The sequence below is a fragment of the Chionomys nivalis genome, chromosome 6 (genome assembly GCF_950005125.1).
Source record: "Chionomys nivalis chromosome 6, mChiNiv1.1, whole genome shotgun sequence".
Taxonomy (NCBI): Eukaryota; Metazoa; Chordata; class Mammalia; order Rodentia; family Cricetidae; genus Chionomys; species Chionomys nivalis.
The window spans coordinates 92,513,556-92,526,218 of record NC_080091.1 but is presented as its reverse complement, the minus strand read 5'-3'; the positions used below and the strand labels follow the sequence as shown (position 1 = coordinate 92,526,218).

General features: G+C 49.4%; 1 protein-coding gene across 2 annotated transcripts in view; it reads left to right on the top strand.

Moving 5' to 3' along the window:
• The first annotated feature begins 616 nt into the window (after positions 1-616).
• The window catches only part of Cds1 (CDP-diacylglycerol synthase 1), a 64,070-nt gene continuing 52,023 nt past the window's right edge, over positions 617-12,663 (top strand). The window contains exon 1 of one of the 2 annotated variants that reach the window (XM_057772839.1): positions 617-981. In XM_057772839.1, coding sequence (XP_057628822.1) covers positions 865-981 — 117 coding nt within the window. In that variant the 5' untranslated portion in view covers positions 617-864. The remainder of the gene's footprint in view (positions 982-12,663) is intronic. The other variant, XM_057772840.1, reaches the window with a different exon arrangement.

Below are 12,663 nucleotides of genomic sequence, written 5' to 3'. Positions count from 1 at the left end.
CTGCTAACAGGATTTAGAAGGGAATTAACGCAGATCATGTGTCGGTCCCGCTCCAGTTATAGCGTCCCAAGGTCCTTGTCTTTCGGAGAGACACGGTTGGCGGTGGCGCTCTAAGGCATCCAAGGTTCTCTGTGGAACCCACGGTAGAACATGTTGTGAGAGTCAAAATCAAAAGCCCGAGTTTGCCCAGTACAGAACCTGGTACGAGATTTAAACTATTGGCCAACTCATCCCCAGGCACCGCGGAGGCAAAGCTGGAACGCGGAGCCAACGGGTCTGTCCTGCCGAGCAAGTTTCTGCTTGGGGACGCCTGCGAAGCTCCGCCGCGCCGCGGCGCGTCAAGCTGAGCCGAGTCCCTTGCAGGAGCCGGCTGAGCTCGCTCTAACGCCCCTGCGCCGTCTAGGGCTTCCCGTCGCGCGGGTTCGCCTCCCGGTCTCCCACCTCCACGGCCCGGCACGCACCTTTCCGAGCCCCCACCTGAGCTGGGGCCCTGGCGGTGACGTCATCGCCAGGGGGCGTGGCCCGGGGCACCGCAGTGCAGCGCGGAGGGGCGGGCAGGGCGGGGCCTGCCTGCGGCGCGTGACCGTGCTGCGGGAGCTCGGCGGCGGGCGGGCGGGCGGGCGAGCCGGGTGGCGCGGTCGCGAGGCGCGAGGGAGGGCCGGGCTCCCTCCCGCTCCTCCGCCCTCAGGGGCCAGTGCGTGGAGCCGCGCACCTGGCAACGGCGCCGCCGCGTCACTGCCCGCACCCCCTGCCGGCGGCCTCGAGCGCTCGCTCGTTGATGCCGTTCTGGGGGTGACCCGGCGCGGCTCCGCGGTGGCGGGGCGCTAGACGACGCCAGCCCAGCCAGCGACGCGGGAACGGGACATGCTGGAGCTGCGGCACCGCGGGGGCTGCCCCGGTCCCGGGGGAGCGGGGACACCGCCACCCCGCGAGGGAGAGGCGGCTGGCGGCGACCACGAAACCGAGAGCACCAGCGACAAAGTGAGTGAGAGACAGAGAGAGAGTGAGGCGGGGCCCGGGCCGCGCCCCCGGAGCGGGCGTGCCGGCCACGGGGGTCCTGCGTGTCCCCCGGGGCGTGCGAGGCCGGGGCTGCCTCACTTGAACCTGTGCACTTTAGATTCTTCCCTCCACCCCGCACCCTAACCCCGCTCAGGGGCCTGGATGGAACCCGTCACCACGGGCGCTCCGGCAGTCCACTCCCTCGCCTCTCCTTGGTAGGGCGACAAAGTTGGGAGTAAACTTAAGACGGGCACCTTGGGTTCTAGGCTGTCATTGGAGCCTGACGCAGACCGGCTCTGGAGCTGCTCCAGGCTGCGCTTTCGTTTCTCTGTTCTTTTTTCCGGGCGGATATATTTCGGAGAGTTTGAGGCAGTCCTACATGGGGAACACGTGAGAGCATCGCACACGGGGCAGTTGTCCCCACCAGCGGTTTCCCTTTAACCGAACAGACTTTTAACGTACATACCCCACCTTTAAGATAGATTAACATTGCTTCATACTTAAAGACTTGCAGGTGTAGTACCACTGTTATAGTTAAAGCTAGTCAGAATTTTAGGTGTTTTCCTAATAAGCTGGTGCCAGTAAGAACTTTTGGAGAAAAAAACATGCAGTTTTATGGTCGTGTGAAATAGGTAGATTGGGAAACTGGGCCAGAGAATACCTTAACTATAAAAGCTATGTTTACAGAATTCCACTTTGCTTGAGAAACTCAAAACTTTTGAATCATCCTTTGAATTCTTTTGTGGACGATGGTGTGGTGGTATTTTCTCATAATCCCAGCACCAAGGAATAGGGAAAGGTGGAGGCAAAGAAATAATAATAATTTCCGCTTTGTAGTAAGCTGGCCCCTGGCCCCGGTCTCAAAACAGAAAGACTGCTCTCTAGTTGTCTTGAGATGGTCCAAGGTCAAGCTCACTGAATTTTGTGCCTGGAACCTAACTGCCCCACCTCTGTGTTGTTCTAAATCTCAGGGCAGCTTGATTGTTCCTCCAAAAGCTTATGTTAATGAACTCGATGGAGCTTGAGGTACAAATCTGTGCCAGGAAAACACGGAAGCAATAAACACGCTGGTGATCTTAGGACCAAAACTTTGGACTCGGTGAGTTGACAGCGTCTTCCGTACTGGTGATAGGTATGAGGCTCAAATGAGAGTCTGGGAAATATGTGTGCTGAGGAAATAGGATACATTTTCTAGCCGTGCAAGGTTGGAAGCTGGAGGCGGTGGGGCTAAGAACAGCCTTTTGTGGAAACTGCCTTGGGAACTAGACCCAGAATAGAATTAATTAGGTTGGGATTTTGTTTTAGCACTGCTATCCTTTGGAATCAAGGAAATACCAGCCTCCTCATGTTGACTTCCTTAACTAGAGAAAGCTAGTGAGCTTTTATTAAGACAAAACATGTCCTGAAAACGGGAAACAGTGCGTAAAATAGCTCTTGAGTGGATTTACTTACATTGTAAGCACCAGAATGTATTTAAAACGGCTTCTGTGGTATCATTTGCCTCATTAGATTCGTCATCCCCCTTGGTGACTTGTTTACCCCCACTGGCTTGTGTGTGTGTTTATAAAGTGCTGTGTTGTTAGCTGCCATTGGTACGTATGTGGCGGATGTGCTTTTCCGAGATGAAATGCGTCCATCTGTAACTCATCTTGTGGTGATTTCCTAGATGAGGGTGAACTTGGTCAAACGGCTGAAATATTCCTGTACTTCTGGAGTGTTCTGTCAAGGGGCCCTTGACTTGCCAGGCTTTGAGGCGTTGAGCTGTATCTTCTGTCCTTTCTTATCAGGGTGTGTATTTGAACACACCTATATTTCCAGGTCAAGGGCTATTTTTAAATCAGTTGCCCGTTGGAGGCTGGTTAATATTTGGTCCATCGAAACTCTCAAGTGCTGTTCTGTTCAAGAGCCAGTAAAGAGCAAGAAGAAAAATCCCTTTGAGTTTAATGCAAGCAGAGGAGGTGCTTTATAGCTTGCTATCAAACTGCACCCCATGCTTTGCCCTTTTTTAGCCTTTATATTGGTGTTAATGTGACATTTCCATTGTTCGGGACCCTGAGACTTCTGCCTAGAGAAGGCTCTGTGTTCGGAGAATTAACGCGTGGGAAAAGTGCTTCTTACCTCCAGGGGAATGTTCCTGGACTTGTAGCGGTGGAGTGGTACTTGGCAGAGGACAGGGACCCCTCAGCCCAGTCCCCACCCTGGAGCCTTGTGTGGGTTAGATTTAGTAGGCAGCCGTGAAGGCCTTGTTAGCACTGGAAGGTCTGAATGAACTACCGTCTGGACGCTGTAGGAGAAACTCTAAAGAGCCCCCGAGGGTTGAAGTGGGAAGAAAGGATGCCTGGGAATCCAGTCAGGTGGACGGCGGTTAGGGCAGGGTGTTCTAGGCAAAAGGCATGCAGAGCTGCTGCTTGACTCGGCATTCTAGGGACAGAACACAGAAATTCGTTTAGAAATCCCAGAGCATAAACTCTACCTGTTTGGTAGGTGGGGTTGAGCACTCGAGAGCCTTATAGCTTTTGATGTTCCTCTCTGTTCATGGACTCTGGGAAGCTACTGGACTCGGTTTTTGTTGTTGTTTTGGTTGCTGGTTTCCTCTGAAGTAGTGTTTCATGTGTAGTCCAGGCTGAGCTAGAACTCATCAGCCTCTTGTCTTTGGCCCCTCAGTGCTGGGGTTAGGTGTGCTTACCACCACGGGTAGCTTGTCTCTAGGAACTTCTGCAGAGACGTGCATAGCTCAGGAGCAGTGGTCTGGAAAGTGCTGGAACTAGTCAGGAACCCTGAAGAGGAGGGTAGGATTGCAGAGCTATCTGGGGAATTAATGGGCTAATCAGTCTAGGGCAGTGATGTCCTGCAGCCTAGAGAAGGCATGTATCTTTCAAAAGATGGCGGTGCTTATGTTGAGACTAACGGAAGAGTGTCCATGTGTCCATACCAGAAAAGTGTTAGAGATGTAAGGAGTGACCGAGATAAAGGGTCCTGGGTGTCAAAAGAGGAGGGGTTGCTCGGAAGGTATCCTGAGTAGCGCTTTAGGCTAAAGGCCAAGGCACACACAGAATTCAGCCAAAGCTCTTGGTGGAAACCAGGCTCTCTGTTAGGAAGGTGAGGGGAGCACACTTGGTAGCTGTTGTTGGGAAGGGGCAGTGTAATGGCAGCGTTAAGATAGGGGACCATCCCCTCAGGACGACTGTTGCTCCTCAGGACGACTGTCCCCTCAAGGACGTGCTGAAGAGGAGGTGGAAAGATTGTAAGAGCCGGAGGTGATGGGTGACTCACGACAGGCCTGATGCTCGGATGAACTCGCCTGAGTTCTGAGCCTGTGGCAGCACGTGCAGGTCCCGCCCAGATGGGGCCCAAGCTCTGAGAAAGGGGAGCGGACAGGGGCGCCGACCCTTACCCAGGAAACTATCCACAGCTGATACCTCCCTGCAAAGGGAAGATGAGTTTCCTCGAGCAGAGTCAGTGGTGAATCAGCCACATCCCAGGGCAGAACCCGTGCCCAGGAGTAGCTGGCCAACACACAGTGAACTCTGGTATTCTTGTGGGCTTCTTGTTTCATTTTGCTTTTTTGTTTTGAGGGAGAGGAAAAGAGCATAAAGTTGTGTGATTAGCGAGGTGGGGAGATCTGAGAGGAGTGGAGGGAGGGGAAAACACGATCAAAATATATCATATGAATTTTTTTTATTAAAAAAGAGGCTAAGGGAAGACATTGTTTTTCGGTGGAGGGGAGGTGTGTTCTTAGAAATGAACGAGAGATGGGGTGCTGACATGGATGAGTAGGGCTGAGCGCTAGGCGGGAGTGAGCCTGGAGCGCAGGGGAGTATGTGCATGTGCCAGGGAAGAGGGGCACGTGCTCTTCCGTGAGGAAGAGGAGAAAGCAGAAATGGTCCAGCACCGTTCTGAAAAACAGAAGAGCGAACATCCAGGTATTGGCCTTGGGCCCGCCACTCTCTGAGCCCAACAGGAACTCAGAACCAGTGAGCCCTAACAAATTAGTTTATGCTAACACACTGGTGGTGTCCTTTTTGAGGCCCAGGACATTAAATGAACAGGAGGCAGCTAATAGATCTATCAAGCCCAGTGCAGATCGCTACACAGCGAATCCACACAGCCTAAGTTAGCCGTAAGTCAGAGCATCTGATGTCTGTGAGGGGCTCAGTTCTTTTGGACTTGCTCCTCACGATGTGTCTGGAGTGATAGCCAAGCAAGAGGCAAAGCAGTTGGCGTCTTGCAGTGGGAGAGCAGGTGTGGCAGAACCGAGACTCGGGTTAAGGCGTGCCTTTCAGTGTGGAGGCCTGGTTAGGGTGGGCAGCTATCATAATACAGCTGTGCAGAACTGTGGATGTAGCCAGAAAGGACTGAGCTGGCTGTTAGTACTTCCTGTGGATCAGCTGATGGGTACTTTAGTTCCCTCTTGGGGTCCCCTCAGAGGACAAGGGCCTTCCTGAGCACGTGTCTTCAGGAATATAAGCTATGCCACAGAAGCCAGTTCTAGTACAGGTGTGTAGACAGGAAGCTGAGGGCAGGTGAGGGTGGGACTTGGTCTTCTTAAAGTCTTTCTTATATTTGGGATTTCTAAAGAACAGCCTAAAGGTGTTACTGTGTGAGCTTTTACACTTTGGGTCTTGACTTGAAGCAGTTCATCTTACTGTTTTGAGAAATTCCCCAGAGAATAGTGTCTGCTGCCTATAACAAACCACCTGTTCCACTAGAGTGGACTTCCTGATGTAAGCAGTCAGTATTGTGTGCATTTATAAATGTCCAGGGAAAGGTGGCATTTTGATATTTTGGTAATTTAATATTTTTTCCACTCTAGAGGTCTTTATGTAGTATCCCTGCTAATCCGAGGGGACGGTCTGCAGCGGCCGTTTCTTCTTCTCCAGGTGAAACCGACTGGCACTTTGGCTCCCTTCTTTCTCACGATCATCTTCCCTCACTAATTAGGGAGCTTACTGTGGTCACCACTCATGGATGCTGACATTTATGGGGCATCCTTGTTGAGTATTCCCAGGCCCTCATTATCACAGGAACTGGCCCTGGGAGCTCGGAGTGACACCCCGTGAGATCAGACTGCAGGAGCGCAGAATGTGGCAGTGCTGGTGATGGGGCCAGTTCCGCTGCCATTAGTTGTCTTGATTTTTTTTTTTTCACCCAGAAAGGGGTCAGACGTATTCTTCTAGTAATTATGTCTGCGTAAGTGTTTGTCGGAACTACCAAGATCTTAAACTTTGTTTTAATATAACATTGAAATGCACAGAATGGGAGAGTCCAGAGCTCTGTGGGGATCCTGTTTATCTCAGATGTTTTGTGAGCCTAAAGGCTGCTTCCTGACTGCTGGCAGTCCTTTCCAGTGTCAGCAGGACTCTTGGTTGACTGACTGAGATGTGGGGTGCTGGAGCTCATCTCACTCCAGGTCTACCTGGCCCAGAGGGCACTGAACCTGTTTGCATTAAGATAAGGGCTCACTGCTACACCATCTCCGTTTCCAGTAGGCTGTTTCAGATACGTGGTGGCGCTGTGGGGCAGTCAATATTTATTAAGCTCATCTTGGACCTAACATTTCACCTCAATATGTAGAAATCCAGATGAGGAAACAAGATAGACCTGGGCTCTTCCCTGGCTGTTCTTGTTTTCTTTCATCCACTTACTATCAGGCGAAGCCTTCTGGCAGCTGTATAGGATGGTGTGCGTGTGGAGTCGGGTGTGCGTGTGGAGTCGGGTGCGCGTGGAGCCCGGTGCGCCTGCCTCCTGAGTGCTGGGATGAATGCCTGTCTAAGCATGTGTATCTTACAGACATTTTCCTACACAGCCACAATACCGTTACAGGTTTAAAGATGAACAAGTCTTATTTAGCTGGTTACAATGGCACACACTCACACTTCCAACTAGTTAGGAGGTTGAAGCTGGAGGATCACTAAGTCCAGGAGTACAAGACGAGTCTGGGCAACACAGACCCATCTTAAAAAATTAGTCTATATTCTAATTTTCTGATTGTCCCCAATGTTTCTTTCAGAGCTCTCCCACCCCCAAATCAGGATCCTAGTGCGCCCGGACTGGGAGTAGGTGTGGTTATTCTTAGTTGTTTAATTGGGTTTTCATTTTCTGATGGGGTAAGATAGTGTAGTGGGGAGAAAGTGGTGATGTCGTTCATAAAAACTCGGGTAAAGCGCACATTCGCTATCACAATCGAAATTAGCATTTGAGTGAAACCCATCAGCTGTCTGAACTTCTCGGTGTCATCCTATGCCTTTATCCCTTAAGGGATCTTTAGTTCTAATTTGGGACTTGGGACTTACGTAAATGACACCATTAGACATAGTGTAATTTTAAGAATGACGTGTTGTCTCCGGGGAAAGGTTGCAGTGAGCAGGGACGTCCTAGAACAGGGCCTGAGATGGACTGTCATGTGACTACTGCCCATGGCATTTTAAACAGCAGGAGATGGCGAGGGCAGTGGGGTGGCCACCCAGGAGGCTGGGCTCATTCATGTCTGTCACCCAGAGGGCCATTACCAGTCCCTCAGCACACAGAGTCCTCAGGGGCAAGCATTGTCCTGGGGGGTGGGACTCTGGCAGGTGAAGAGGCTGGAGAACTCTGGCAGAAAGGCAGGTGGCTGGAGGGGTCTCGGTGTGGCAGATTGGAGTATGGGTGCTTTTTAGTATTTTATTTCTGATAACGTCTTTTTCGTATCGCCACAACAGTGGCTTAAAACAACACAGACTACTGCCTTAGAGTTTTGAAATCAGCTCTCTGAAATGAGTGAGCCCCACGGGCTGAACTCAGGGTGTCAGCAGGCCTGCTGCTTCCTGAGGCTTTTAAGGGAACTGCTGTTTCCTTGCCCTCTCTCGATCCTCGGTCTTCCTGCATTCACGAGCTTGTTGTAGTAACTTCTGCTCTTGTTTCTCCTCTGGTCCTTCCTCCATTCTCTCCCACTGGGGTATATGTGACCCACCCGGACAGTCCCGGATGCCCTCCCCATCTCCAGGTTGGCTACTTGGCAGATTTCATTGCCGTATTTCTCCCTCACACAGTGACAGAACATCTTCACATCGCGAGTGCCCACATCCTTCACCACCCAGTGTTCACGGTTGGGAAGACCCCTCTTTTCAAGTTCTCCAGTGACATCACTAAATTGAACACACTTAAAATGCGTGTTGTTAGTTTAAGTTGCTATAACAGACTCGTCAGGGATTTATTTTTCACAGTTCTGGAGGCTGGAAGTCCAACATGGAGGTTGTGGCTGCTGTGGTCCCAGGGGAAGTTGCTGTTTCATATTTCAGATAGCACTGGCTGTCTTTGCATGGCAGAGCGGGAACATCTGTCTGTGTCCTGTGAGGGCACCGGCTCCAGTCTCCACCCCGTGACCACTCAGTATTATCACACTGGAGGTTAGCAGCAGGGTGTGACCCGGAGGTCGGGGGAGACAAGTAATCCATCGCAGGTACAGTTTGATGAGTTTTGACCTATTTTTTTTCCAGTGTAACCATCACCATGATTAAAATAATGAATATTGTCTCCTCCAACCCGTGGCCACTGGTGTGCTTTACAGTACTGTAAGTTAAGTGCACATGTCGTGGAATGCCGCACAAACGGAGTGGATGCAGGCATGTACGTGTGTACACATTTCATCTCACCCTTTATTTTCTCATTTCACCCAGACTGGCCGCCAGCTGCCTCCACCTCTGTCACCACCACACAGCCCATGTCGCAGTAGGTTCACATAGAGAACGAGTGACAGGCTGCCCATTTCACAGTGCGATTTTAGGTTGTCTCCTGTTTGACACCATGGCAAATACAGCTGCCATGGGTTTATGTGCACAGCCACATACAATATATATGCTTCATATTTCTTGAGAAAAGGCTGTGAAATGCAATGGCTGGGTCATCCGGAGACTATGCATTTAATTTTCCAAGAAACTCGCAGACTGTTTTTGGAAGTAGTTATCCTGTTTACAGTCCTACAAAAGCAGCATACAGGGACAGAACTTCACAGTTTCCAACAACTGATGTGCTGTGTGTGTGTACTTCTGTGTATAAGTGCGTGAGTGTATGTGTATGTATACTTCTATTATATACTTGTATGTGTATACATGTGTGAGTGTGTGCATACTTGTGTGTGTATACCTGTGTGTATATACTTCTGTGTATATTCTTGTGTGCTGTGCATATACTTGTGTGTATATACATGTGTGAATATGTGTGCAGCCTTTGTGTATACTTGTGTGTATATGTGTGTGTGTTTATGTGAGTGTATGTGTGCATGAGTGTGTGTGTGTTTGTGTGTGCATGAGTGTGTGTGTTTGGGTCTCTGTTGCCCAGACTGGCCTCAGACTGGCAGTGTGCCCTCCTCCTCAGCCTTCTGGAACTTGGTTGGTGTGCCTGTGCCTGTTTCACTTGCAGGTTTTGATTTTCATCTCCCTAATGAGTAATAATGTTGAGCATCTTCCCTTGTGCTTCTTTGCCATCTGTGTGTTGTCGTTGGCGGAGAGTGCTAAAATATTTGCTCATGGGTTGTGGTTGTTGACTGTTCTCATTGAACTTTGAGAGTCTTTTATGTCAGAGTCTAGCTATCAGACCATTAGAAGCTATTTTACCTGTCAAAGCTATCTCTAGCTGTGTGATTGACAGGTGTTTTCTCCTAGTTGTCAGGCCATCAGCAGCTGTGTGATTGACAGGTACCCTCCTACTCTTTGGCTTGTCTTCTGATTCTCTTAGCAGTGTCTTTCAAAAATAATTTAGCAAATTTTATTTTCTTTTTTCTTTTATGGATCATGCTTTTGTTATATTTTAAAAAAGTCTTTAGGACCTAAACCAAACTCAGAGACTTTATGGAATTTTAAAAATTCTTTTACTGGGCTGGAGAGATGGTTCAAAGGTTAAGAGCACTGGCTGCTCTTCCAGAGGATCTGAGTTCAATTCCCAGCACCCACATGGTGGCTCACAACCATCTGTAATGGGATCTGGTGCCCTCTTCTGGTGTGTGTATACATAATAAATGAATCTTAAAAATTCTTTGACTTGGGTTTTGGACGTGTCATGATATCTGGGTAAGGATCCCATTTCTGCAGTTGTTGCAGGCCTTCCTAAACACTGTTTTCAGAGTGTTGAGAATGAGGTGGGCACGTGTGTGCAATGTCACTTCCTGGACCCTGTTCCAGGGACGGTTCTGTCTTTTGTCTCAGTGCCATGTGGTCTTGCTGACAGCAGTTTTATAGGAACTCCTGCAAGCAGCAGTGGATGTTCCTAAGCTTTATTCCTTCAAAGTTGGCTCTTCTGTTGTTAAGGTTTCCTGTCAGGGCGCCTGCAGGCTTAGCATTAGTGCACAGAGTGGTTTGGGAGCCTATCTAGAGCTGGGCAGAGTGGGTGTTTTGCTTGACATCTCAGCGTAAACTTTGTCACTTATGCAGTGGAAGTGATTATTTCCTTTGGTGAACGCATCATAAGTGAATCAGTATCTAGGAAGCATCTCGCTCCGCATTCTAGAATCAGTTTCACTGTAGAAGCCAGACTTGCAGGTGATCAGGGAGACTCACTCAGCTCAGACACCATGAGCAGACAATTTTTATTTGGGCTTTGTAGTTGGATGATAGTGCTCCCTACTCAGAAGTCCTCATTCTACCTAAGTACAAGGTAGGTCCCAGGTCAGGTGATTTACCTGAGATTACCTGTAGCAAGAGCAGGTGAGAACTTTCTTTAATGTAAAGTTGTAGCAACAGACTTGTGTTTGTTCAGTGCCGCTCCTTGGAGTCGGGATTGCTGCCTGTGGTCAACACTTTCCCTGCACAAAGGGTGTGGACTAGTAACAAATACAGACTATCAGGCAGGTCACTGCATTAAAGTGAATTCGGGAAGTATAGTTGAAGAGTAGCTAACCTGGGAGTCAGAGAAGATGAGATCTAAAGGAGTGGCCTTGCTGGTGAGGTCAGGCCAGGGCCCTGCAGGGGCAGGACTTGAGGAATGGACTGGGAGGTTAGAAACAAAGCGGGCAAGAGAGGGCTGTAATTCCTGTATTTACAGAGAATAAGTGTCTACATGCAGGAAAGAGGGAGGACGCTTTTTAAAAAGTGGGGCACAAGGAGGATGCCCGGAAGATATGGGTGCCCTCATAGAAACAGCCAAAACAGCACTCAGTGATTTGGCTTCATCCTGGTGATTTTTGGCAGGGGATCAGTAAGGTGGATTTGTGGCTTTATAAAATAGCCTTGGCTGCAGTGTGCACAGCAGGTTCGAATAGGCAGGATAGGAGGAGGCTGAGGCACGGGGAGGAGGGTGATGCCCAGGAGGGCTTATGGTAACAGAAGGAAAGCCAGAAGGCAGGCGTGGTGGAAGAGGCAGGTCAGTTGTTTCTGTTGTGTACCCTGGTGCTTTTCTTGGAAACACTCCGGGACATGGCAGACTGGGAGCTAGAGGTACAGGTCCCTGGTGAACAGAGATAAAGGAGAGGCGTGTAGACTTTGGAGTCGGGGGCCCAGGATGGAAAGACATTTGAGAACCGCCTTTAAACTATTGGCTTGGCAAAAGGCATCTGTGACTTTGCTTTTCAAAACTGTTTGAATGTACCCAGCATGCATCAGTGCAGTGAAATGATCCTTTGTCCATTCACCTTTAGAAACCACTGTCTTTGGGGCAGAGGACCCATTCAATTCTGATGTGTGAGTAATGCTGTTCTGATATACTGTGTTTGGGAATTACACTTTAGTCTTTATTTAAGATGAAATTAAACAAATAAAAATAAATCTTAAATTGTGTTTCTCTAAAGGAAGAAAGATAAAACTCAGAACTTGAGGAATATAACTAAGAGCATGGCAGCATGGGAGAAGGGCACTGTTCTAGAGCATGGCAGTGTGGAGGGAGGGCAGTGTTCTAGAGCACAGCAGCATGGAGGGAGGGCAGTGTCGAGAGCATGGCAGCGTGGAGGGAGGGCAGTGTTCTAGAGCATGGCAGTGTGGAGGGAGGGCAGTGTTCTAGAGCATGGCAGTGTGGAGGGAGGGCAGTGTTCTAGAGCATGGCAGGGTGGAGGGAGGGCAGTGTTCAGAGCATGGAAGTGTAGGGGGAGGGCAGTGTTCCAGAGCATGGCAGTGTAGGGGGAGGGCAGTGTTCCAGAGCATGGCAGCATGGGAGGAGGGCAGTATTCCAGTTGCATTTCTGTTGCTTTGAGGAAAAAATCCTGAGAGCAGGCAGTGTTACTAAGAGAAAGAGTTTATTTTAGTTTGGAATTCTCAAGTTCCTCACTGACAGGGAAGTCACAAAGGCAGGGGTCCTGGACAGCAAGCTACACCACAAACACAGTCAGAGCAGAGAGAGATAAATATGCCATGCTGCAGTCTGCTTGCTGACTAGCTTTTTTTACTCTTAGACCCTTCAGTGCTGTCTTAGTCACTGTTCCATTGCTGTGATACAAAGCAGATATGTGATCTAGATCTCCTTTGCATGCACATTCCAGGTTGGTTCAAGTGACAGTTAAAACAGGAGATGAGGCATAGCCAGGTCTGTCATTGTCCACTGGACTTGGATATGGATTGCAAAAATGTTTTTCACTTGAAGGAAAACGACATTATATCAGAGCTACATTTGGTAGGCTGAACTTTGATTTTTGTTTTATAAAGTCTGAAAATTCTGCCTAAATGCTAACGTTTCATTTGGAAAGCCACCTGAGGGGTTGGAAGG